Raw genomic sequence first — 27,503 nt, 5'->3', positions numbered from 1 at the left:
TCACTTTCAGTCAAAAAGCATCAGTACTAGGGCAAAAAGTTGGGCTGACCATGTTAAAAAGGGCACTTTCCTACACTCTGCATCTGTAGTGATGAGGAAGCTGATTATTTTGTAGGAGAGGCTGGGCAGGCTGGCCATGGCAAAAACGTAAGCCCCTTGATTCTCAAAATTGTTGGTAGTCTCAAAACATCGTGTTGTTGTGCACTCTACTTCGAAAACCTCTGCACTGCTTTTTTCCCCAACGAGACATGCTCTATCGAATGGCACGTTATTAGTGCTGACTGGACGTCTCCGCAAAAGCCGATCGATTTTAGCCAGGACTGTCGCTGCAAAGCTACTTAATAGCCCATGGCCTTGGCTACAGAGTTGGCGGTGTTCACGCCAACCCTGATTGTTTATCTGGATGCATCCTGTCCATCGCAAACTATATCTACAAAATGTTCCTTGAGATGGTGCATTAGATTAGGTACCTCCATTCCTGCCATACCCTACAGGGCATAGGTATATTGTCCCGGCACGCATGCAGCTTTAGAGAGTGGAAGGCCAGACAGCCCACTAAAAAGACTTTCTTTTCTAGTGACTGGTTTTTCAACTCTCTATCTGGTGGGGTTGCAGGAAAACCACTAAGATGTTGTCTTGTTCAGGATGAGGCCTCCACCACATCTGGGGATATAATCACTGTCAAGAAAATGAGGACCCCAAGTGTCATTCTGTAGCAGTGTTGAACAAGTTACTTACCTTCGGTAATGATATATCTGTAAGAAACATTAGTTAGTTAGATTCCTTACCTTCGTATTAACCCCAGGCGTCAGACTGGATCCGAAAATTTTTGCGTAGCAGTACCCTTGTGCGTCAGTAGGCGTCATCTGCGGCTCTGCGTCCGTCGTCGGGATGACGTCGCCGGAGTACTTAGACGCCGCCTTCGCGCGCTGACGTCAGTTCTTATACACAGCTTTTCGGCACCAGAAACGCAGAGCCATGATCAAAACCAACACTGGTGCCATGAAACTAGGGCCCTGAAAGGGATGTCATTAACCCTAGATATCGGTTCGCAGAACGGGGAGGATGGGTGGGGCGGTAAGGAATCTAACTAACTAATGTTTCTTACAGATATATCATTACCAAAGGTAAGTAACTTGTTCATCTGAAAGAAACACGTTAGTTAGATCCCTTACCTTAGAATAGATACCCCAGCAATACCAACCCCAGTGGTGGGTCTGCGAACCAAGATCACACCAGAAAGTCCTGGAGAACGGAACGGCCAAAGAAGCCATCTCTCAGGACTTGGCTGTCCAGGCAGTAGTGTCTTGCGAACGTGTGCAGCGAGGTCCACGTAGCTGCCTGACAGATGTCCTGCAAGGGGACTTCACGACCCAGGGCAGTACTAACCGCCGTGGCCCGAGTAAAATGGGCCCTCAGTCCAACAGGAGGCTCCTTTTTAGCCAAAGAGTAGCATGCCTTGATGCACAACACGACCCACGAGAGATGGTCCGTTTGGGCACCGCCCGACCCTTCTTAGCGCCCACGTAACCAACAAAGAGTTGGTTATCCACCCGGAATTGGCGTGTGCGATCAAGATAGAAGGAGAGCGCACATTTTGGACCCAGACGGTGGAGCCTCTCTTCCTCTTTCGAGGGATGGGGAGGTGGAAAGAAGGTGGGCAAGGTGATGGACTGTCCAATGTGGAAGGCTGTGACTACTTTGGGCAGGAAAGAGGGGCGTGTACGCAACACAACCATGTCCGGATGGACAGAAAGGTAGGGAGGTTTTAAAGAAAGAGCCTGGAGCTCACTCACTCTCCTGGCAGAGGTGATGGCAACCAGGAAAGCAGTCTTAAGAGTAAGAAGATGAAGAGGACAGTTGTGAAGTGGCTCGAAAGGAGCTCACATCAAATAAGTAAGAACAAGGTTCAAGTCCCACTGAGGCATCACAAAAGGAACCGGAGGAAACATATGAGTGATGTCCTTCAAGAACCTATTTACAAGCGGGGGCTGATCAGGTAGCCTTAAAAAGGCGGAAATGGCAGAGAGGTAGCCCTTGATAGTGTCCAGAGCAGAGCCCTGCTGGGCAAGAGAAAGAAAAAAGAGGAAAACCTCAGAAAAAGGGGCAGAGAGAGGATCCACAGCCTTTGCTGTGCACCATGCCATAAATTTGTTCCACCTGCAGGCGTATACCGATTTTGTGGAGGGACGCCTGGCTTCCAGAATCACATCGCAGACTTCAGGAGGCGAGTCAAATGGCCTCAACTGTCGCCACCCAATCTCCACGCATGGAGGTGGAGACTGGACAGGTTCGGGTGGAGAACCGTCCCCTGCTGCTGCGACAGTAGGTCCTCCTGAAGAGGCAGACGAATCGGGGGGTTGACTGACATGCTGAGTAGCTCGGGATACCAGTATCTTCGTGCCCAGTCCGGAGCCGCAAGAATAACTTGGGCCCGGTCGCGCCGGATCTTCTTCAGCACTCTGGGCAGAAGTGGTATAGGTGGAAAGGCGTACAACAGACCGCAACTCCACTCGCGACGAAAAGTGTCTCCGAGCGAGTGCCACCTTGAAAATTCCAATGCGCAGAACTGATGACATTGTGCGTTTTCTTCGGTGGTGAATAGATCTAACCAAGGCTCTCCCCACTGCTGAAAAAGGCCTTATGCCACGTCTGAGTTCAGACGCCATTCGTGATCCATCATGCACCGACGGCTGAGTTCGTCCGCCCTGGCGTTCAGGGAACTTGCCAGGTGTTGAACCACCAGGGACACGCCCTGATGTTCCAGCCATTGCCAGAGACGCAGAGCCTCCTGGCAAAGGGTCCACAACCCCACCCCGCCCTGTTTGTTGCAATACCACATGGTGGTGGTGTTGTCCGTGAACACCTGCACTACACTTCCCCGGACAGAGGGAAGGAATGCCTTCAGTGCAAGTCGGATCGGCCGCAGCTCCAGAATGTTGATGTGGAGCCGGGACTCAGCCGGAGACCAGAGGCCTCTGATCTCCGCCTCTCCCATGTGGCCATCCCAGCCCAGGAGGGACGGGTCCGTCACAACTACGTGCTCCGGCTGGGGAAGGGAGAGGGATGTGCCGCTGACCCAATCGCGGTCCGTGAGCCACCACTGCAACTGTCTTGCAGTGCCCTCCGAGATCAAGACATGGTCGGACAAGTTGCCCTGATGCTGGGCCCACTGAAACTTCAGTCCCACTGCAGAGCCCGCATCCACCACCTGGCGTGATGCACCAGAATGATGCAGGAGGCCATCAGCCCCAGAAGTCATAGCGTCAACCTGACAGAGACTCTGGATAACGGCTGAAAGATCGGAATCAGAGCCTGAAACCCGAAACTGCGCCGAGTCTAGATCCGCTCCGATGAAGAGGAGCTTCTCAGAGGGACACAGGTGCGACTTTGGCACATTGATGGAAAACCCCAGCTGGTGCAGGAGGTCGGCCGTAGACTGGAGGTGGCTGACGAACTCTGGGGCGAGCCCGCCTTCAACAACCAGTCGTCGAGGTAGGGGGAAGACTGAAACCCCTAACCTGCGCAGATGAGCTGCGACCACCGCCATCACTTTCGTGAACACCCGAGGGGCGCTTGTAAGGCCGAAGGGGAGCACGGTAAACTGAAAGTGCTCGTGGCCTACTGTGAACCGCAGGTAGCGCCGATGAGCCAACAGGACGGGGATGTGGAAATACGCGTCCTGCAAGTTCAACGCTACCATCCAATCTCCCGGGTCTAGGGCAGCCAAGACCTGAGCCAATGTCAGCATCTTGAACTTCACCTTCCAGAGAAAGCCGTTGACGTTCCGGAGGTCCAAGATAGGGCGTAGGCCCCCTTTGCCCTTCTTGGGAACCATAAATTAGTGGGAATAGCAACCACACCCTACTTCTGGCCCAGGAACGCGCTCGATGGTCCCATTGGCCAAGAGGGACGCAACTTCCTCGCGCAGAAGATTCAAGTGATCCCCCGACACGCGGTGGTATTGCGGTAGCATGGATGGATAGATCGCCTCGAAGGGGAGGGAGTAGCCCATTCGGACGATCTGCAGCACCCACCTGTCTGATGTGATGTTGCGCCAGTGGAGGAGGTGTTTGCGGACCCTGCCCCTCCACTGGCGTTAAATGGTCCTGAAAGCTCGGACTAGGAGAGCTTTGAGGCGGATGCTGCGGGGTAGATGTGGACTGGCCTCGCCGCTGTCCCCGGGCACCGCCACGGCGGTTACCACATCCACCACCACGCTGAATGTTAGTCTGCGGCCCGTGGCTGGCAGGACGTGTGTGGGCGCCCCTTCCTTGGCCACGAAAGGAGCGAAAGGCAGTCTGCTGCTGACACTGGCCCGAGAGCTCCAAGGACTTGGACGTAGCCCTGGAGTCCTTGAAACGTTCAAGCGCATGATCTGCCTTGCCACCAAAGAGGTGGCTGCCATCACATGGCATGTCCATGAGGGTGTTCTGGGCATCGGCCGAAAAGTTGGCGGACCTCAGCCAGGCGTGGCGGTGAACCGCCACTGTTGTCGACATCGCCCTGCCCAGCGAGTCCGTGGTATCCAGTCCACATCGAATGGAATAACGCGCCGCATCTCTTCCGTCTGCGAGGGCTTGAGCGAGTTTTGCCCGGGCCCCCTCCGGGCACTCTGGCAGCAAGTCCGCCACCGTATCCCACAGAGAGTGGGTATAACGGCCCAAGAGGCAAGCGGTTTTGACTGAACGCAGTCCGCAGCTAAGGGACGAGAACAACTTCTTCCCAAACTGTTCATACCTCTTAGATTCCCGATCTGGGGGTGCAGTCGGGAATGCGGATTGGGAGGTAGAGGCCTGGATCACCAGGCTCTCGGGGTGGGGTGGGTGGAGAGAAAGCTAGGGTCGCCCGGAGCCGGGCGGTGGCGCCTTACGATGTTCCTATCTACAGGGGGACCTGTAGCGGGCCTGGACCAGGTGCCCAACAGGACATCCATAAGAGCCTCATTAAACGGCAGCAATGACTCCGGGGAGCCCGTCTGCGGTCTAAGGACCTCAGTGAGGATGTTAGACCTCACGGTAGCGACGGGGAGCGTAAGCGCTAGGGCATTGGCTGCCCACGTCAGCACCACGCTATAAGCAGACCCCTCCTCCGTTGCCATGGTAGGAGGGGAGACAAAACCAGTATCCAGTGATGTATCGAGACCACTGGCCTTCCCTAGATCTTCCACCCAGTTATGATAGGACTGACACTCACATGTCAGAGGGTCCTCAGACCCCTGCCAACCCCCCTCGTCCTCCATCTCCTGATAGTCAGGGTCAAAGGATGGAGCCGGTTCAAAGAAGTAAGGTACTTCCGCCGGCATCTAATGTGGCGTCGGCCGACGCTGGTCTTACTATGGATCCGGACCGTGGGAGGGATCGGGGGCGACACCATAGGAGTCGACGCCGGCGGGGTCGTGAGGTCGACCAGCGGCAACCCGGAACCGGACCCGGCAGGGGCCTGCGGCGTCGGGACCGAAGTCGCCGACAGCACCGGGGCTGAAGCACCCGGCCCGCTAGGACTCCCAGTCGGGACCGCGGGGCCCGGAGGCGCTTCCGCAGAGCATGACGCGTCCTTCTGCTCCTCTTTATACTGTTCCATCTCCATTGTCCTTTGGGCATCTATTCCCGACCTCTGTAAAAATAGCGTAGTATCTGTAGGAGAGTAAGGTCTGCTTCCTATGGTCGCCCCCAATTTTTGCTTTTGCTTTACTGGTTTTCGACTTAGATGTGGCTGTGGGCCTGCTAATCAGACCCACAGCCCAGATGCACTCTCTCTAAATTCACACCATGTACTCTAGGTACAACCACAATTGGGAATTGGTTCAACTTGTCAGCCCCTGTAGAAGTGTACCCTAGGTACTCAGGGCATAGGTGTAACCAAGGCCTACCAGGGGCTGCAGCATGTATTATGCCACCCCTGGCTGGCCACTCAAACTGACACAACTGGCTGATCACTCAGCTGGGGCAAGGTCGTATAATCAACCCTTGCTTAGGTATAGTATTCCTATATCTAACCTTATATATAGACACACAGTAACCTATAAGTCACTCCTATGGCAGGCCTTAACAATCCTGGAGGCAGAGTGCTTGGTTATGTGTGAGATGGTGCTCTAGCATGAGCTGAGCCTGTCTGCAGCTTTCGGAACCATGTCCTTATAGCTGTTCTATGATATTGCCATACCATATACCCTTAAGGGCATTATGAACCTCGCGGTTAAATGCTAACTCTGGTTTGGCTTTATCTAAACATGTTGTGTAAGGTGTCATAGGCTTTGGAATACTACCCCCTCGCCAATTCTGGCGACGGGGGTAGCATTCCACCCTTCTAGAGGGAGAAGACATGTTGTTGCTGACTATCCCGATGAAAGTTAACCAGAGCCCCAGCGTCACAAAATGGACGCTGCTGCCACAGACACAAGTCTGACCTCCTGCTGCTGGGAGTCCTTCCAGTCACGGAGGTTTGGACAATAGGTTTCCTGACTGGAGAGGTGCGAGCACCACCCCAGACAGGACTTTGTGTATTGGGACAAGGAAGGATGAATAGATTGAGACACTGCCTGGGGCACACTAGGTGCTCCATGCATACCCCAGTTCAAACCGGTTGCTGGGGCACTCCAACCCCAGCTCTGGCGCGAAACTGGACAAAGGAAAGGGGGTGTAACCACCCCTCTTCCTGGGCCCACCCATAAGAGGGACCTAGGAACTAATCCAGCCCCTTTTAGCTGTATAAAGGTAGGAGCTGTGTACTTGGACTTTAGATTTGATCCTGAACTGAAACTTGAAACGAAACTCTGGAACTTCAACGTTCTGCTGCAGCTGAAAACTGAAGATTCTCCCTTGTGGCCAAGGAGTGACCACCCTGGGCAACCAGGCACCATCCAGCAAATCAACGGCTTGCTTTGTCGACGTTCCCGCCGGAACCCGAGCACAGAGCCTGACAAGACCCAGACTTCCAGACCTCTCTTCACGACTGCAGCATAGCTGAGATCCGTGGAGGCCACAAGACACGTGGGACCAGACATCTTGAAAAGCCTGCAACTTGCTAACTATGCAGCTCCTGAGGCATCTTCGAAGCTGTGCACTGGGGACTGAGAAACCCCGAATCCGAGCTCCACCTGCACCGAAGATCAGCCCTCCACACTCCACGAGTTCTGCGTGGGGCCCTTCTGCTTGTGTTCTGCTCGACACGTTGTCTGGTTGCTGGCCCGTTGGCTAGTAGCCTCTGTGACGACAATCCTTTTGAACCAACTCGCTGGTTTGGTTGCTCCAGACTGGCCCTTGCCTCCCTGCAAAGGTGAGGCACCTCAGACCTTGCTGGTCTGCACCAGAAGCCTTCTTTGAATCCTGCGTGGGTTGCCTTTGCCAAGGGTTGTTGACTCCAATCCGGCAGTCGACCCCTCCATCTGCGAGAACCTTCGTGGGACAGCTCGCCTCCAGCACCTGGTCATCCTCGACGCCTCCTGGTCCACGTGGCTGAAGAGACAAGCTTCACGACAGCACCTGATTGCTCCTCAACGTCGTCTGGTTCCTTCCTGGTTCCACCTGGTCACTGGCTAGTGACCCAGACTCTGTCCCCTCTGCTTTCAGGTCCTCTTCATCCTCGATCCACCCTTGGATCCACCCGGACACCTTCCTCCTGGTCGCCTGCAGCATCTTTCTTCACAGGTTTCATAGACTTCAACGGCGAAACCCGACACATCTTCACACCTATGCACCTGCTTCCTGTGGGTGAGGTAACGCGAGTACTTCAGTGCTCCCAAGGGTATTGACTATCCAAGTGTCTAGGTTTTTAGTTGTTTCCTTCTAGCTAAACCGAAAGTGTTCTAAATCCTTCTTTATCTAACTTCTAAGTTCCCATTGACTTTACATTGACTCTCGCGTGTGGGTAAAGATTCTGCACGTGCCGCCTGTGGGCCTCCTACTTCTAAACTAAGGTTCAGATAGTGTAGCCCCAGCGATTCCCTAGACTCTAGGCATTTCCTTTTCTCGTGACGTGGTACTTATACCACTTTCTTAATATATGGTTTGCATCGCCCCTAGGGCCTAACTGTAAATTGTGCAACTTAAAGTATTCTGATTAAGTAACTTGTTATGTGCTTTGGCCTCTGATCTCATAAAGAGTTTAGAGGAGTGTGTTAGTAAATAAATACATATATATTTTATATATATCCTGTGTGGTGTCCTTTCATTTGATATTGAAGGGGTTACACATGGTAAAACAGCTGGCTTTACACGCCCTCAAAAGTCTTTTAGCCTAAGACTGTTCTGTCCACGCTACCACTAGGATAGCTGGTCTATAAGGTTGACTTACAACCATCACCATAAGGGTTGTTTGGACTGGTGCAAGGTGTTCACTAGAATAGTTAACATCATATACCAGGCCAACTTCTCACATTGGTGTGCAGCGGTTGGGATTAGAGCTTGTTGTTGTTTTACCACTTGTAATCTTGAGATATCATTTGAAAGATCACATAAGTACCTATAGAACAAGTTACTTACCTTCGGTAACGATATATCTGTAAGAAACAGTAGTTAGTATTAGATTCCTTACCTTAGAATATCCCCAGGCGTCAGTCTGGATCCGGAAACTTTTGCGTAGCAGTACCCCTGCGCGTCGGTAGGCGTCGTCTGCAGGCGTCCCCTGCGGCTCCGTGTCGTCGGCGTCGTGCGCCGTGATGACGTCGCTGGAGTATATAGACGCCGCCTCCGCGCGCTGACGTCAGTTCTTTGCACACAGCTTTTCCGCGCCAGAACACGCAGAGCCATGTGAGAACTAACACTGGTGCCATTCGAAACTAGGGCCCTGAAAGGGATGTCCTTAACCCTAGGTATCAGTTCGCAGAACGGGGAGGATGGGTGGGGCGGTAAGGAATCTAATACTAACTACTGTTTCTTACAGATATATCGTTACCGAAGGTAAGTAACTTGTTCATCTGAAAGAAACAGGTTAGTATTAGATTCCTTACCTTAGAATAGATACCCCAGCAATACCAACCCCGGTGGAGGGTCTGCGAACCAATACAACCTACACCAGAAAGTCCTGGAGGACCGAACGGCCAAAGAAGCCATCCCTCCGGACTTGACTGTCCAGGCAGTAGTGCCTCGCAAAGGTGTGCAGCGAGGCCCACGTAGCCGCCTGGCAAATGTCCTGCAAAGGGACTCCCCGGCCCAGGGCAGTAGTAGCCGCCGTAGCCCGAGTGGAATGGGCCCTCAGCCCAACAGGAGGCTCCTTCCGAGCCAAAGAGTAGCATGCTTTGATGCACAGGACGACCCACCGAGAGATGGTTCGTTTCTGTACCGCCCTTCCCTTCTTCTCACCCACGTAGCCAACAAACAGTTGGTCATCCACCCGGAACTGGCGTGTGCGATCCATGTAAAATGAAAGCGCACGTTTTGGGTCCAGACGATGGAGCCGCTCTTCATCCTTTGAAGGATGCGGAGGCGGGAAGAAGGAGGGCAAGGTGATGGACTGCCCAATGTGAAAAGCAGAGACTACCTTGGGCAGGAAAGAAGGTCTAGTCCTAAGAACCACCTTGTCAGGATGAACAGACAAGAAAGGAGGTTTAACAGAAAGGGCCTGGAGCTCACTCACTCTCCTGGCAGAGGTGATGGCAACCAGGAAGGCCGTCTTTAAAGTGAGAAGACGGAGAGGACAGGAATGAAGAGGCTCAAAGGGAGCACACATCAGGAAAGTTAGAACCAGGTTCAAGTCCCACTGAGGCATCACGAACGGAGCAGGGGGATACATGTGCGTGATGCCTTTTAAGAATCGTAATACAATAGGGGACTTGAATAAAGATGGCTGATCAGGTAGCCTTAAGAAGGCGGAAAGGGCAGAAAGATAGCCCTTGATAGTGCCCAGAGCAGAGCCCTGCTGGGCAAGGGAAAGAAGGAAGAGGAGAACCTCAGACAGAGGGGCAGAAAGGGGGTCCACAGCCTTTGCTGTGCACCATGCCACAAATCTGTTCCACCGGCAGGCGTATACCGACTTTGTGGAGGGACGCCTGGCTGCCAGAATAACATCACAGACTTCAGGAGGCAAGTCAAATGGCCTCAACTGTCGCCGCTCAATCTCCAAGCATGGAGGTGGAGACTGGACAGGTTCGGGTGGAGGACCGTCCCCTGCTGCTGCGACAGAAGGTCCTCCTGAAGGGGCAGGCGGATCGAGGGACCGACTGTCATGCTGAGTAGCTCGGGATACCAGTACCTTCGAGCCCAGTCCGGAGCCACAAGGATAACTTGGGCCCGGTCGCGCCTGATCTTCTTCAGCACTCTGGGCAGAAGTGGTATAGGCGGAAAGGCGTACAACAGACCGCAACTCCACTCGCGCCGAAAGGCGTCGCCGAGCGAGTGCCGTCTTGGAAACTCCAACACGCAGAACTGATGACATTGCGCGTTCTCTTCTGTGGCGAATAGATCTAACCAAGGCTCTCCCCATTGCTGAAAGAGGCCTCTCGCCACGTCCGAGTTCAGACGCCATTCGTGATCCACCGAGCACCGACGGCTGAGTTCGTCCGCCCTGGCGTTCAGAGAACCTGCCAGGTGTTGAACCGTCAGAGTCACGCCCTGACGTTCCAGCCATCGCCAGAGACGCAGAGCCTCCTGGCAAAGGGTCCACGACCCCACACCGCCCTGTTTGTTGCAGTACCACATGGCGGTGGTGTTGTCCGTGAACACCTGCACTACACTCCCGTTGACAAAGGGGAGGAATGCCTTCAGTGCTAGGCGAATCGCCCGTAGCTCCAACATGTTGATATGGAGCCGGGACTCCGCCGGAGACCAGATGCCTCTGATCTCCGCCTCTCCCAAGTGGCCACCCCAGCCCTGGAGGGACGCGTCCGTCACAACCACGTGCTCCGGTTGGGGAAGGGAGAGGGATCTGCCTCTGACCCAATCGCGGTCCGTAAGCCACCACTGCAACTGTCTCGCAGTGCCCTCCGAGATCAGGACATGGTCGGATAGGTTGCCCTGATGCTGGGCCCACTGAAACTTCAGGTCCCACTGCAGAGCCCGCATCCGCCACCTGGCGTGATGCACCAGTAGGATGCAGGAGGCCATCAGCCCCAGAAGCCGCAGCGTCAACCTGACCGAAACCCGGGATAACGGCTGAAAGATGGGAATCAAAGCCTGTATATCCCGGACCCGCCGTTCCGGAGGATAAACCCGAAACTGCGCCGAGTCGAGGACCGCTCCGATGAAAAGGAGCTTTTGAGAGGGACACAGGTGTGATTTCGGCACATTGATGGAAAACCCCAGCTCGTGCAGGAGGTCTGCCGTCATCTGAAGGTGGTGGACGACTGTCTGGGGCGAGCCCGCCTTCAACAACCAGTCGTCGAGGTAGGGGAAGACTGAAACCCCTAACCGGCGCAGATGAGCTGCGACCACCGCCATCACTTTCGTGAACACCCGTGGGGCGCTGGTAAGGCCGAATGGGAGCACGATAAACTGAAAGTGCTCGTGGCCTACCGTGAACCGCAGGTAACGCCGGTGGGCCGGCAGGACGGGGATGTGAAAATACGCATCCTGCAAGTCCAACGCTACCATCCAGTCTTGTGGGTCTAGAGCAGCCAAGACCTGAGCCAAAGTCAACATCTTGAACTTCTCCTTCCGGAGGAAGCCGTTGACGTTCCGCAGGTCCAAGATAGGACGCAGGCCTCCCTTGTCCTTCTTGGGTACCAGAAAGTAGTGGGAGTAGCAACCACACCCTACTTCTGGCCCAGGAACGCGCTCGATGGCCCCCTTGGCCAAGAGGGCCGTAACTTCCTCCTGCAGAAGTGTCAAGTGGTCCCCCGACACACGGTGGTTCTGCGGTGGCATGGCTGGAGGAGTGGACTCGAAGGGGAGGGCATAGCCCCTTCGAACGAGCTGCAGCACCCACCTGTCTGATGTTATCGCGCGCCAGCGGGAGTGGTGATGGCGAACCCTGCCACCCACTGGCGTCACGTGAGCCCGAAAGCTCGGACTAGGAGGGCTTGGACGCAGCAGCGGAGGGAGGCGTGGACTGACCACGCCGCTGGCCTCTACCGCCACCACGGCGGAAACCACGGCCGCCACCGCGCTGGGGAGAGTTCTGCGGCGCGTGGCTGGCAGCACGTGTGGGACCGCCCCTCCCTTGGCCACGAAAGGGGCGAAACGAACCCGTCTGCTGGCGCTGGGTCGAAAGACCCAAGGACTTGGCCGTGACCCTGGAGTCCTTGAAGCGCTCCAGCGCGTGGTCCGCTTTGTCACCAAACAGGCGACTGCCATCAAATGGCATGTCCATGAGTGTATTTTGGACGTCTGGCGAAAAGTTGGCAGATCTCAGCCAAGCATGGCGACGAATCGCCACCGTCGTGGACATGGCCCGTCCCAGGGAGTCGGTCGTGTCCAGACCACAACGGATCGAGTACCGCGCCGCATCCCGGCCTTCAACCAAGGCCCGGGTGAGCTTGTCCCGCACTTCCTGGGGGCATTGCGGCAAACACTCTTCGACCGTATCCCACAGGGAGTGGGTGTAGCGGCCCAAGAGGCACGCGGTATTACAAGACCGCAGTCCAGCGCTCAAAGAGGAAAAGACCTTTTTACCAAACTGGTCATACCGCTTTGATTCCCGATCGGGCGGAGCCGACGGAAATGCGGACTGCGAAGTGGAGGCCTGGATCACCAGACTCTCCGGGGAGGGATGGGTGGATAAAAAGGCAGGGTCGTCCGAGCATGGACGGTGACGCCTTGCCACATTCCGGTCAACCGGTGCACCGGAAGCGGGCCTGGACCAGGTGCCCAAAAGGACATCCGTCAGGGCCTCATTAAACGGCAGCAGAGGCTCCTGGGGGCATGACTGCGGTTTAAACACTTCGGTCAGAATGTTCGGTTTGACCTTCGCGACGGGGAGCTCAAGGTGTAAGGCCTTGGCAGCCCTCATCAGGACCACTGAATAGGCAGCACCTGCCTCAGACGCCACAGGGGACGGGGAGACAAACCCAGGGTTGGGCGACTCGTCCAGGCCACTGGCATCACCCAGATCACCTACCCAGTCCACATCATACTGGCAGGCACGGGATAAAGGGTCCTCAGACCCCTCCCAACCCTCTCCATACTCATCCTCATCATACCCATATTCTGGGTCGACGATATAGACATCGGGGTCAATGGGCCCCATCGGCGTCGGATCCGGCGTCGGCCGACGCCGGTCCGACTCCGTGTCCGGAGTCGGGGAGGGAATGGGGGTGGCGCCGCGCGGCGTCGGTGCCGGGGACCCGACGCCGGCCGGAGCCGACGGCGGAGTCGCTGCACCACGCGGAGGCGGTACCACGGGTTGGCCCAAAGGAACCGACGCCGGAGAGGCCGGGAGACCAGCCGGCGACGAACCTGAGGGACCCAGCGGCGCCGGGACCGGAGCCACCGGCGGCGTCGGGGCAGAAGCACCCGAACAGCTCGGGCCCCCAGACGGGACCGACGGCCCCGCAGGCCCCGCCGGAGGAGACCTCGCCCTCATAGCAATGAGGAAGGCCTCGATCTCCTCACGCGACGCGCCTTCCCCAGGGACCGACGGGTATGGGGTAGACGGCGTCGGTGACCCACGCGGGCCCGCGGGGGTGGGGCCACCCGAGCCCCCGGCCGCATCACGCGGGCGTCGGGGGGAGTCGGGGGTGCGATGGCGACGCCCCGACTTCTTGTGCTTACCTGACGAACCGGAGGAATGGTGGCGACTCCCGGAGCGCCCATGGTGGCTCCGCGATCGTTCCCTCGACCGCTCCCTCGACCTCCGACCGGACCGGGACCGCTCTCGACGCGGGGCCGACACTCGGAGCTCGAGAAGCTTGCGGGACCGCTCCCGCCTAGCTTTTCCAGTCAAGGCCCGACAGTCGACGCAGGACTCCACGTCGTGGTCCGCGCCCAGACACCGGAGGCAGAGTCGATGGTGGTCGGTGACCGACATCATGCGGTCGCACTCGTCGCAGCTCTTAAACCCAGGCATCCTACCGGCACCGTAGAAAGATTAAGTTTTACAAACACTTGGTCAAAAGACCGGAGTACTGCTCTTCGGATCTGCGCTAACTGGCGCGGAAAAAAGAAGAACTGACGTCAGCGCGCGGAGGCGGCGTCTATATACTCCAGCGACGTCATCACGGCGCACGACGCCGACGACGCGGAGCCGCAGGGGACGCCTGCAGACGACGCCTACCGACGCGCAGGGGTACTGCTACGCAAAAGTTTCCGGATCCAGACTGACGCCTGGGGATATTCTAAGGTAAGGAATCTAATACTAACCTGTTTCTTTCAGATGGTACATATAAAAACAAGTCTTAGTATACTTAAGTTCTACTGAACTTAGCTGTTGTCGAGCCTGGGCCTAGCACACCCTGACTACAACTCCTAGAAAGGTTCTGTAGGAAAACAAATAGTGTAGGTAGGTGCAACACCACACCTCACTAGAAAACATGTCTCAGACAGTGAACCCCAGTGGTTCTCTGCCTGCAAAAGTAGATCCCCTGAGGACTGCTTCGAGATATGAAGCCTTAGCTGTGAGAAGTTGGTCTGGTACATGATGTTCACTATTCTAGTGAGCACCTTGTATCAGTCCAAATAACCCTTATGGTGATGGTTGTAAAGTCAACCTTATAGACCAGCTATCCTAGGGGTAGCATGGACAAAAGCAGTCTTAGGCTAAACTCAAGAGGGCATGTGAAGCCAGCTGTTTTACCATATGCAAACCTTTAAATACCAAATGAATGGACACCACACAGGTTATATATTCAAAATATATATGTATTTATTTCTAAATCAATCCCCTTAACTCTTTATGAGCACAGGAGCACAAGCGCATAACAAGTAACTTAATATAACATACAAAAGTTGCACAAATATGGAAAGCCCTGGTGGCCCGCTAAACCATATACTAAAATAGTGGTATAAGAACCAAGTCACGAACAATGGTAAGGCCTAGGGCCTTGGGAATCGCTGGGGCTACACTGGACTAACAGTAGTTAGGGAGCAGGAGGCCCACGGGATGCGGGTGCAGTGTCTAAATGCACACGCGTGCACACATAGAAGTCAATGGGTGCGTAAAGTTAGAAAGTTAAAGTGTTATGAGACTTCCGGCTGGACTAGAAGCTAACCACTTGAAACTAGGACACTAGGGGTGTAAACCTTTACAGGAGCACCGCAGTACTCGCGCTATGTCACCCACAGGAAGCGGATGCATAGGTGTCAAAGTGTGTCGGGTTTCGTCGTGGAGTTCTATGGAGCCTTGGAGAAAAGATGCTGCCGGCGACCAGGAGAGAAGAGTCCGGTTGGATCCAAGGGTGGATCGAGGATGAAGAGTACCTGAAAGCAGAGGGGACAGAGTCTGGGTCACTAGCCAGTGACCAGGAAGGAACCAGGAAGGAACCAGGCGATGTCGGGATGCGATCAGGTGCTGTCGTGAAGCTCGTCTCCGCTGCAACGTGGACCAGGAGGTGTCGACGACGACCAGGAGCTGGGCCCGACTGACCCACGAAGGCTCTCGCTGTTGGCAGTGTCGGTTCTTTATTCGGAATCAACAGGCCTTGGCAAATGCAACCCACGCAGGTATCGAAGATGGCTTCTGGGTCAGACCAGCAAGGTCTGATGGGCTGCTCCTTTTCAGGGGAGCAAGGGCCAGTCTGGAGCAAGCAGGCCAGCATTGGAAATTCAAAGGTTCGTCGTCACAGAGGCCACTAACCAACGGGCAAGTGACCGGACAGATGCGTCGAGCAGGAAAATGCAAAAGGGCCAGACGCAGCACTAGGTGAGTGTGGAGAGGTGATCTTTGGTGCAGTTGGTGCTTGGGGCTGGGGCTTCTCAATCCCCAATGCACAACTTCGAGGGTGCCTCAGAAGTTGCACAGAAAGCAATTCGCTGGCTTTCCAAGATGGTCGGTCCCACGTCTCGCGTCGCCTCCACGGGTCTCAGCTTTGCTGTGGCTGTGGATCTGGCTAAAGGAAGTCTGGAAGTCCGGGTCTTGTCAGGCTCTGTGTTCAAGCTCCGGCGGGAGCAACGACAAAGCAAACCGTTGACCGCTTGATGGTGCCTGCTTGCACAGGGTGGTCACTCCTTGACCACAAGGGAGATTCTTCAGTCTTCTACGTCGAGTAGGATGTCGAAGGGTCCAGAGTTTCGTATCAGAGTTTCAGTCAGGATAAATCTAAAGTCTTGGGACTCAGCTCCTACCTATATACCAAATCTAGGGGCTGGATTACCTGCTAGGTCCCTCCTATGGGTGAGACCCAGAAAGGGGGTGGTTACACCCCTTTCCCTTTGTCCAGTTTCGCGCCAGAGCTGGGGCTGGAGTGCCCCAGCACCGGTTTGAACTGGCCTATGCATGGGACACCTTGTGTGCTCCAGGCAGTGTCTAGTTTAATTCAGCCCTCCCTGCCCCAATCCACTATCTCCTGTCTGGGGTGGTGCTAGCACCTCCCTGTGACAGGAAACCTATTGTCCAAGCCTCCCTCGCTGGAAGGACTCCCAGCAGCAGGAGGTCAGACTTGTGTCTGTGGCAGCAGCATCCATTTTGTGATGCTGAGGCTCTGGTTAACTTTAACCGGGATTAATGGAAGTAACATGTCTTCTCCCTCTAGAAGGGTGGAATGCTACCCCCGTCGCCAGAACTGGCGAGGGGGTAGTATTCCAAAGCATATGACACCATACACAACATGTTTTGATAAAGCCAAACCAAAGATAGCGTCTGACCGCGAGGTACATAATGCACTTAAGAGTATATGGTATGGCAATACCCTGGAACAGCTATAAGGTCATGGTTCCGAAAGCTGCAGACAGGCTCAGCTCATGCTAGAGCACCATCTCACATAAAACCAAGCACTCTGCCTTCAGGATTGTTAAGGCCTGCCATAGGAGTGACTTATACGTGCATATGTGTCCAGATAAGGTTTAGACATAGGAATACTATATCTAAGCAAGGGGTGATTACACGACCTTGCCCCAGCTGAGTGATCAGCCAGTTGTGTCTGTTTGGATGGCCAGCCAGGGGTGGCAAACGATATGCTGCAGACCCTGGTAGGCCTTGGGTGTACCTATGCCCTGGGTACCTATAGTACACTGTACAGGGACTCATAAGAGTGACCCAAATCCCAATTGGTGATGTACCTAAAGTACACGGTGTGAAATTTAGAGAGAGAACAGCAGGGCTGTGGGTCTGATTAGCAGGCCCACAGCCACATTAAGTCGAAAACCAGTGAAGCAAAAAGCAAAAAAATGGGGTGACCATAGGATAGCAGACCCTACTCTCCTACATTAGCCTTCCAAGAATTGAGACAACTGTGTACTTCTAGAAGGCTAAAACAGGGTTCAAACCCTACCCTCAAGTTTCTGGTTGAGCTCTTAGAAGAGTATGATGCTCAACAGCCACCTAAGACAGGTGACACAGGTAGTGTAGATGAAGTCTTTCCCTCCTCAGATGATAATGCTGATACTCCAGTACCAGATGAGGAAGAAGAGGGGGTGGAAGAAGATGATTCTGATCTTGAGACAAACAGCCAGGTCCCAGTCAGAAGACTTAGCCAGGCTAACCTAAGCATACATGGGAGTCAGTATGGGCAGCCCTCATACAGACCCCAAGTGGGCTTAACCAGAGGCAGAGAAGAAGGAGATCTCACTCCAGGGACTCTCTCCACTCTCATGCTTCAAATGGCTCTCATGGCCCTGCTCAGAGAGGGATGACCTCCCCTCAGAGAAGGGAACATGAGGCAAAGATGAGAGAGGCTGCTCTGAGGATTGAGAGGCAAGAACGTGAAGTTGCCTTGGCCAAAGAGAAGCTTGCTCGTGCTAGAGAGCATAGAGAGAGAGGGTTAGAACCCACTGGTGGCAGCAATATCCATAAGGATAAAGATAGGTCCTATGAGAATACACATATAAGCAAGATTGTGCCCCCCTACAAAGAAGGGGATGACATCCACAAATGGAGAGGGCCTGAAAAGTACAGCAGGTACCCCAAAGTCAGTGGCCAGCAATGTTATGGCTCTCCTTTTCAGAAAAAGGTAGAGATAAGCTCCTCACAGTTAGTGATGGGGATGCTAACAACTACTCTGTCCTGAAGAGTGCTCTGATTGATGGGTTTGACCTAACCACTGAACAATATAGGTTGTTGTTCAGAGATACCCAGAAGACACAGACTCAGGACTGGACTGATTTTGTTGATTGTGCCTCTAAGGCGCTGGAAGGCTGGTTATTGGGAAGTCAAGTTAAGGACTATACAGGATTGTATAACTTGATCATGAGAGAGCAAATCCATACCAACTGTCAAAACCAGTTATTGCATCAATACCTGATTGACTCTGATCTGACCTCTCCCCAAGAATTGGGAAAGAAGGCAGACAAATGGGTCAGAACCAGGATTAAGCAGAAGAACCAGAACCAGGGGGGTGATCAGAAAAAGGCAGACCAGAAGGGTAATGAGCAGGAACAAAAAGACCAGAAGTCTTCACCAGGCCACCAAAAGGCACGGGGGGAGGGTGGCTCCAAAAAGAACAAACAGAAAAAACAAGAAGGTCCAAAGAAGCCCTGGTGTGGATACTGTAAATCAGTCTCTCACTAGTTTAGTGAGTGCACCAAGAAGGGCACAGCACCAACCACCATTGCCCCTAAGGCAACTGTTCCCCCTAGTCCAGCTGTTAGTGGTGGTTCCCAGCAAAAGGGTGTAGTAGGGTTGACCCTAGGAACTGAGGTGGACTCTGGCCTAGTCAGAGTACCAACTCAGGCTGTTCTTGTCTGTGATGGGGACATAGCAATGTCCTCTACTGTAAGTCCCAGTAATCTGAGCAAGTACAGGCAGACACCTTTTATTAATAATAAGATGGCTCAGACCTACAGGGACACATGTGCCAGTGTGTTGGCACCTACCTTTGTGGACCCTGAACAGATCATACTAGGTGAGAAGTACCTAGTGACCAACGCTAGCAATGCCACTACCTCCCATAGTATGGCAGTTGTTAACTTCTCCTGGGGAGGGGTAACTGGCCTCAAAAGAGTTGTTGTGAGTTCAGACCTTACAGTAGAGTGTCTGTTAGGTAATGATCTTGAAACCTCAGTTTGGTCTAAGGTGGAGTATAGGACCCATGCAGAAATGCTAGGAATATCAGCACATGTCCTTGCTGTGACCAGGTCACAGGCCAAAAAGTGCTTACCTGAACAGGTGCTGGATCTTGAAACAATAGACCAGACACCAACTAAGAGAAAGAGCAAGAGGGTTAAGGCAGTGCCTTCCCCCCTGCCTCAGGTTGAGGATCAGCCCTCCCAGTAGGATAATTCTGTGATCCAAGAGGGAACTGTCCTAGAAGAACTTGAGCCCGATCAGGTTGAGTTTCTTGGGACAGGGGGACCCTCAAGGGCAGGTCTGAGGCAGGCTCAATTAGATTGTTCCTCTCTTGAACCCCTGAGACAGCAGGCTGCTGCTGAGGCTGCTGGGAATGCTCAAGGTACCCATAAAGTGTATTGGGATGATGGGATCCTTTCTTCAGAGGCTAGAGGCCCCAGGTGGTGCTTCCAGGAGGCTGGTTATACCTCTGCAATTTAGGGGCTTCCTTCTTACCTTGGCCCATGACATTCCCTTAGCAGGACACCTGGGCCAGAACAAGACTTGGGACAGGGTTGTCCCTCACTTTCACTGGCCCCATATGTCAGGAGATACTAAGGAGTTTTGTCGCTCCTGTGTTACCTGCCAAGCCAGTGGCAAATCAGGTGGCACACAAAGGCCCCCCTCATACCACTACCTGTGGTGGGGGTACCCTTTGAGAGAGTGGGGATAGACATTGTAGGACCAATGGATGCCCAAACAGCATATGGGCACAGATTTATACTGGTGGTAGTGGATCATGCCACCAGGTATCCAGAAGCTATTCCCCGGAGGACCACAACAGATCCTGTTGTGGCAGGGGCCCTACTTGGAGCTTTCTCCAGAGGGGTTTCCAAAGGAGGTTGTCTCTGACAGAGGTGCAAACTTCATGTAAGGATATTTAACTGCAATGTGGAAGGAGTGTGGTGTCAACTATAAGTTCACCACACCCTATCATCTACAGTGTAATGGGCTTGTGGAAAGATTAAACAAGACCCTCAAAGGGATGATAAAAGGGTTACCTGAAAAGCTGAGGCTTAGATGGGACATCCTTTTACCCTGCCTTCTGTTTGCTTACAGAGAGGTCCCACAAAAGGGGGTTGGCTACAGCCCTTTTGAGCTTTTGTTTGGGCATCCTGTAAGAGGACCCATATGTCTTGTGAAGGAAGGATGGGAGTTACCTCTCAAAAAGCCTAAGCAGGACATAGTGGACTATGAACTTGGTCTCCGCTCCAGGATGGCTGAGTATATGGAGAAGGCTTCCAAAAACCTTGAGGCCAGCCAAGAACTTCAGAAAGCTTGGCATGACCAAAAGGCTGTGCTGGCTGTGCACCAGCCAGGACAGAAAGTGTGTGTGTTGGAGCCAGTGGCCCCAGCAGCACTCCTGGACAAATGGTCTGGACCCCACACAATAGTTGAATAGAAGGGAGATGTCACCTATTTGGTGGACCTTGGGACTCCCAGAAGCCCCCACAGGGTGCTTCATGTGAACAGACTTAAAGCATTTGTCGACAGGGCAGACATGGGCTTGCTCATGGCTACAGATGAGGGACAGGAGGAAGAGAGTGACCCTCTCCCAGACCTGCTTACTCAGAACCCTGATGAAGGGTCAGTAGATGGTGTAGTCTTTGCTGACAGCCTCTCTCAACATCAGCAACAGGACTGCAGACAAGTTCTTCAGTCCTTCAGACACCTGTTTTCCCTGACCCCGAGTCAGACAAGCTGGTGCACCCATGAGGTGGACACTGGTGACAGTCTGCCTGTCAAGAGTAAAATCTACAGGCAACCTGACCATGTCAGGGACTGCATTAGGACAGAGGTCCAAAAGATGTTGGAGCTGGGAGTTATTGAGCCCTCAGAGAGCCCTTGGGCCAGTCCAGTAGTCCTGGTGCTAAAGCCTCACACCCAAGATGGTAGGAGAGAGATGAGGTTTTGTGTGGACTACAGAGGTCTCAATGCTGTCACTAGGACAGATGCCCACCCCATCCCCAGGGCAGATGAGCTCATTGATGGATTGGCTTCTGTCGAATTCTTGAGCACATTTGACCTGACTGCAGGCTACTGGCAAATCAGATTAGCTGAGGATGCAAAAGCCAAGACAGCATTTTCGACCCCAGGAGGACATTATCAATTTGTGGTAATGCCCTTTGGTTTGAAGAATGCACCTGCTACTTTCCAAAGGTTGGTGAATCAAGTTCTCACAGGACTGGATGACTATTGTGCAGCTTATCTTGATGATATTGCTGTCTTTAGCTCCACCTGGAAGGATCAACTGGTCCACCTGAGGAATGTTTTAGAGGCTCTGCAAAAGGCAGGCCTCACTATCAAGGCAACAAAGTGCCAGATAGGGCAGAGCAAGGTTGTGTACCTGGACCACCTGGTAGGTGGGGGTCAGGTTCAACCACTGGAGAGCAAGATCCAGACCATCAGAGACTTGACTCCTCCAATCACCCAGACACAGGTCAGAGCTTTCTTGGGCCTGTCTGGGTACTACAGGAAGTTTGTGAAAAACTATGGGTCCATTGTGACACCACTGAATGACCTCACTTCCAAAAAGATGCCAAAGAAAGTTCAGTGGACAGTTAGCTGTCAAAAGGCATTTGATGACCTGAAGCAGGCCATGTGTACTGCACCTATTCTGAAAAGTCCAGATTACTCCAAAGAGTTCATAGTCCAAACAGATGCTTCTGAGTTGGGTGTGGGAGCTGTACTTTAAAAACTGAATATAGATGGCCAAGACCAGCCCATTGCTTTCACAAGCAGAAGGCTGACCCCTAGAGAGAAACGTTGGTCAGCTATAGAGAGGGAGGCCTTTGCTGTGGTTTTGGCCCTGAAGAAGCTGAGGCCATACTTGTTTGGCACTCACTTCAAGATTCAGACAGACCACAAGCCCCTCCTATGGTTAAATCAGATGAAGGGTAAACATCCCAAACTTCTTAGGTGGTCCATTTCCCTACAGGGGATGAACTTTACAGTGGAACATAGACCTGGGACTGACCATGCCAATGCAGATGGACTCTCCAGATATTTCCACTTAGAATATGAAGACTCAACTGGTCAAGGTTAGTTTAATGTCCCTAAGTTTGGGGGGGGGGGGTTGTGTAGGAGAGTAGGGTCTGCTTCCTATGGTCACCCCCACTTTTTGCTTTACTGGTTTTTGACTTAGATGTGGCTGTGGGCCTGCTAATCAGACCCACAGCCCAGATGCACTCTCTCTAAATTGACACCATGTACTCTAGGTACAACCACAATTGGGAATTGGTTCACCTTGTCAGACCCTGTAGAAGTGTACCCTAGGTACTCAGGGCATAGGTGTAACCTAGGCCTATCAGGGGCTGCAGCATGTATTACGCCACCCCTGGCTAGCCACTCAAACTGACACAACTGGCTGATCACTCAGCTGGGGCAAGGTCGTGTAATCACCCCTTGCTTAGGTATAGTATTCCTATATCTAACCTTATATATAGACACACAGTAACCTGTAAGTCACTCCTATGGCAGGCCTTAACAATCCTGGAGGTAGAGTGCTTGGTTATGTGTGAGATGGTGCTCTAGCATGAGCTGAGCCTGTCTGCAGCTTTCGGAACCATGTCCTTATAGCTGTTCTATGATATTGCCATACCATATACTCTTAAGTGCATTATGAACCTCGCGGTTAAATGCTAACTCTGGTTTGGCTTTATCTAAACATGTCGTGTAAGGTGTCATACGCTTTGGAATACTACCGCCTCGCCAATTCTGGCGACGGGGGTAGCATTCCACCCTTCTAGAGGGAGAAGACATGTTGTTGCTGACAATCCCGGTTAAAGTTAACCAGAGCCCCAGTGTCACAAAATGGACGCTGCTGCCACAGACACAAGTCTGACCTCCTGCTGCTGGGAGTCCTTCCAGTCACGGAGGTTTGGACAATAGGTTTCCTGCCTGGAGAGGTGCGAGCACCACCCCAGACAGGACTTTGTGTATTGGGACAGGGAGGGCTGAATAGATTGAGATACTGCCTGGAGCACACTAGGTGCTCCATGCATACCCCAGTTCAAACCGGTTGCTGGGGCACTCCAGCCCCAGCTCTGGCGCGAAACTAGACAAAGGAAAGGGGGTGCAACCACCCCCTTTCCTGGTCCCACCCATAGGAGGGACCTAGGAACTAATCCAGCCCCTTTTAGCTGTATAAAGGTAGGAGCTGTGTCCTTGGACTTTAGATTTGATCCTGAACTGAAACTTGAAACGAAACTCTGGACCTTCGACGTTCTGCTGAAGCTGAAGACTGAAAAATCTCCCTTGTGGCCAAGGAGTGACCACCCTGGGCAACGAGGCACCATCCAGCAAATCAACGGCTTGCTTTGTCGACATTACCGCCGGAACCCGAGCACAGAGCCTGACAAGCCCCAGACTTCCAGACCTCTCTTACCCTCTCTTCACGACTGCAGCATAGCTGAGATCCGTGGAGGCGACGAGACACGTGGGACCGCACATCTTGAAAAGCCTGCAACTTGCTAACTGTGCAGCTCCTGAGGCATCCTTGATGTTGTGCACTGGGGACTGAGAAACCCCGAATCCGAGCTCCACCTGCACCGAAGATCAGCCCTCCACACTCCACGAGTTCTGCGTGGGGCCCTTCTGCTTGTGTTCTGCTCGACGCGTTGTCCGGTTGCTGGCCCGTTGGCTAGTAGCCTCTGTGACAACAAACCTTTTGAACCAACTCGCTGGTCTGGTTGCTCCAGACTGGCCGTTGCCTCCCTGCAAAGGTGAGGCACCTCAGACCTTGCTGGTCTGCACCAGAAGCCTTCTTTGAATTCTGCGTGGGGTGCCTTTGCCAAGGCTTGTTGACTACAATCCGGCAGTCGACCCCTCCATCTGTAAGAACCTTTGTGGGACAGCTCGCCTCCAGCACCTGGTCGTCCTCGACGCCTCCTGGTCCGCGTGGCTGAAGAGACAAGCTTCACGACAGCACCTGATTGCTTCTCGCGTCGTCTGGTTCCTTCCTGGTTCCACTCGGTCACTGGCTAGTGACCCAGACTCTGTCCCCTCTGCTTTCAGGTCCTCTTCGTCCTCGATCCACCCTTGGATCCACCCGGACATCTTCCTCCTGGTCGCCTGCCGCATCTTTCTTCACAGGCTCCATAGACTTCAACGGCGAAACCCGACACATCTTCACACCTATGCACCCGCTTCCTGTGGGTGAGGTAACGCGAGTACTTCAGTGCTCCCAAGGGTATTGACTATCCAAGTGTCTAGGTTTTTAGTTGTTTCCTTCTAGCTAAACCGGAAGTGTCCTAAATCCTTCTTTGTCTAACTTCTAAGTTCCTATTGACTTTACATTGAATCTCGCGTGTGGGTAAAGACTCTGCACGCACCGCCTGTGGGCCTCCTACTTCTAAACTAAGGTTTAGATAGTGTAGTCCCAGCGATTCACTAGGCCCTTCCTTTTCTCGCGACGTGGTACTTATAGAACTTTCTTAATATAGGGTTTGCTTCGCCCCAAGGGTCTAACTGTAAATTGTGCAACTTAAAGTATTCTGATTAAGTAACTTGTTATGTGCTTTGGCCTCTGATCTCAAAGAGTTCAGAGGAGTGTGTTAGTAAATAAATACATATATATTTTATATATATCCTGTGTGGTGTCCTTTCATTTGATATTCAAGGGGTTACACATGGGAAAACAGCTGGCTTTACACGCCCTCAAGAGTCTTTTAGCCTAAGACTGTTCTGTCCACACTACCACTAGGATAGCTGGTCTATAAGGTTGACTTACAACCATCACCATAAGGGTTGTTTGGACTGGTGCAAGGTGTTCACTAGAATAGTGAACATCATATACCAGGCCAACTTCTCACAGTATCTGGGCATCAAATGCTATGTGGGCCGCACTAGGGTCGGCGTCAGTTAACAGGCGAGACTCTAGGCGCAGTAATGAACCCAGCTGGACCACAGCTGTTCCTTGAGAAACAAGAGTAATCCGTGGGACCAGGGAAGGACCCACTAGCAGAACTCCAAGCAAGCCCCAAAAGGAACCAGGGGACACAGAGGCACACACCACTGGCTATACAGTGTTTGGCCTTGGGGTACATGAGCCCCCTGTGGTCACATGAACTTGAGTTGTGCTGTGACTAAAAGGCTCACAGATAGACCACATATAGGGGCCGATTAGGATGGCGGACGGACTTGCGTCCGTCCGCCACCCCTGAGTAGGAGGGACCGTCCGCATGGGCAGCGGCGGTCCCTCCATGGCAATTAGGATGTGACCGCCAGGGTGGCGGTCACATCCTCTATTTTTAACATTGCGGCGGGTGCAGCTTCAAGCTGCACCCGCCGCAATGTTAAAAATGCATGTGTTGCATTTACATGCACAAAGCGGCAGGCACCGCACGGTGCCTGCTGCTTTGTGTACGCAAATGCAGGGGGGTACCATAGGTACCCCCCATGTGCACCCCCCACCCCCCATTCACCCAGGGGGCCCGTTGCGGGCCCCCAAAGTGAATGTCCGTATGCTTTTCCATGGCGGAAAAGCCGCCGTGGAAAAGCATATTTACACCAACATCATAATATGGCGGACGGTGTCTCATAGACACCGCCTGCCATGTTATAGCTTTTCCGCCGCGGTCGGAAGCCGACCGCGGCGGAAAAGCGGCGGACGGAATTCCAGACCCACCAGCCATCCTAATTTGGCAGTGGGTCTTTGGAGTCTCCGCCGCGGTTTTTCCGCATCCTCCAGGCCGGCGGACACTTCCGCCGGCCCGGAGGATGCGGAAAAACCGCCATCCTAATCGGCCCCCAAGTCTGAAAAGGACATTTGCTCATTGCAGTCCAGACAGGGTTTGGACCCCGATTTTTTAGGGGGCGAAACTTTGCCCAGAAACTCTGCACTCTTAAACATTTATAAAAGATAAAAAGCTCTCCAAGAAGATCACAGAGGTGATAAAAAAACACAAGGCGACTATTTCTGGATCTGCATCGAAGGGAGTGGAGGAAAGGAAACGGATATTGCTGAGGCGGGGCGGGCATTAATTGTATGGCCCCAGTGATGCCACTGTGCCGTTGTTTCTGATGCTAAGAAGGAGCCAACACCACCTACTAGCATAGGAGGACTTTGGAAAGGTTCTTTATGGAGTCTGGTGTCCGGAAATATTCAACAGGTGAGAAATCAGCAGGTAGGAGTATCCCTCATAAATGAATTGACATTGATAAATAATGTAGCTAAAATAAGACACTGCTATGTTTCTGCAGTAACGAATGACTACGATAACATAGTCAACAGTAATATAGACATACAATGAAGCGGCAGATGAAAAACTGCACTACAGGTGAAAATGGTTCTATTTCAGGCATGGTTTCAATCATCACATGCACCTCCACCCCTCAGAGTTCTAGAGACAAAAGAGCATCAACATGTAACCACACCTCCTCCATGAACCTCTAGAGACAAAGAAAAGCATTACCTTCCAGTCCAAAGAAGGTTCCTTTACAAACACATCCATGGTATTAACAAGCAGGTCTGGATCATCACGATAGGCTCTGAGGGCATGTATCATCACGCTGTTAATCAGACCAGACTCCTTCATTGGCAACATCAGGTTTAGAAACTGACAAGTAAGACGGAAGGGCATCATCTCTGGCACCGGTAGAAACTAATGCAATAAAAAAAATAAGAAGGGTTACTGAATGAAATCAAACTAGATTTTGAAAAGAGGCCTAAATCCACAAAAGTGATAGACAGAAATACTAAATTTTTGGTATGTAAACTATATATACCTCCCTCAGTGACTAGAGTTAGTCTCACTACTAAGGACCTTGTTACGAGTTAGCCGGAACTTGGTGCAGGGAAACCGGGGAAGCCAGAATGTTGATTCGGAAGATATCTCCACACTAAATTCCAGCTATTTCTTTCCCAGAATGGAGAATAACTGCATGGGAGCAAAAAAACTGGGTCCTTTAACCAAGCACTTTCCCCCTTTCAAAAAGAAAACTGCACACTTTTGCAGAAAGCATCTGTGAGAGAGCTGTGAGGGAAGGGTCCTTGGTGGGGTTCCAAGGCAGGTTTGTGCCTGTCCAGGGAGAGCACTGTTGCTTGTGAGCTGCTGCAGGGGTTAGATGAGGGCATGACTGTGTAGTACTAGATTATTCAAGAAAACAAAGGTCCTGAACTCATACAGATAAAGTTAAGAACAATAACCATAGACTTAGATAAGAACTATGTCTTTTTAATCCAGTGTCCATCCGGACAGAGGAATTTATTATTTACGGGATAAAGTCAAGATCAACATATAAGTAAGACACAACACAGATCAAAAACTGGGCACAAGCCTGTACCGAGTCAGAAAGGGGTGAAAACAATACATGGGGAGAAATGACAGGCAAACAGGGTGGAGCGAAAGGTGGCTTACAAAACAATGCAAATCTTTTGTAAGCTAAACCAAACAGTAACTGCAACAATTAATGCACAAAGGAAAAATTGC

The 27,503-nt window shown here is 52.7% G+C and overlaps 1 protein-coding gene across 1 annotated transcript in view; it reads right to left on the bottom strand.

Moving 5' to 3' along the window:
- PRKDC (protein kinase, DNA-activated, catalytic subunit) overlaps positions 1 to 27,503 on the bottom strand; it is a 3,158,350-nt gene that overhangs the window by 132,744 nt on the left and 2,998,103 nt on the right. Inside the window, exon 84 of the mRNA XM_078687323.1 lies at positions 26,487 to 26,675. Within this exon, the coding sequence (XP_078543449.1) occupies positions 26,487 to 26,675 (189 nt within the window). The remainder of the gene's footprint in view (positions 1 to 26,486; positions 26,676 to 27,503) is intronic.

This window comes from Lissotriton helveticus, chromosome 4_1, assembly GCF_964261635.1.
Source record: "Lissotriton helveticus chromosome 4_1, aLisHel1.1, whole genome shotgun sequence".
Taxonomy (NCBI): domain Eukaryota; kingdom Metazoa; phylum Chordata; class Amphibia; order Caudata; family Salamandridae; genus Lissotriton; species Lissotriton helveticus.
Note: the sequence above shows the minus strand (reverse complement) of the source record. Positions and strands in the feature narration are given on the sequence as shown.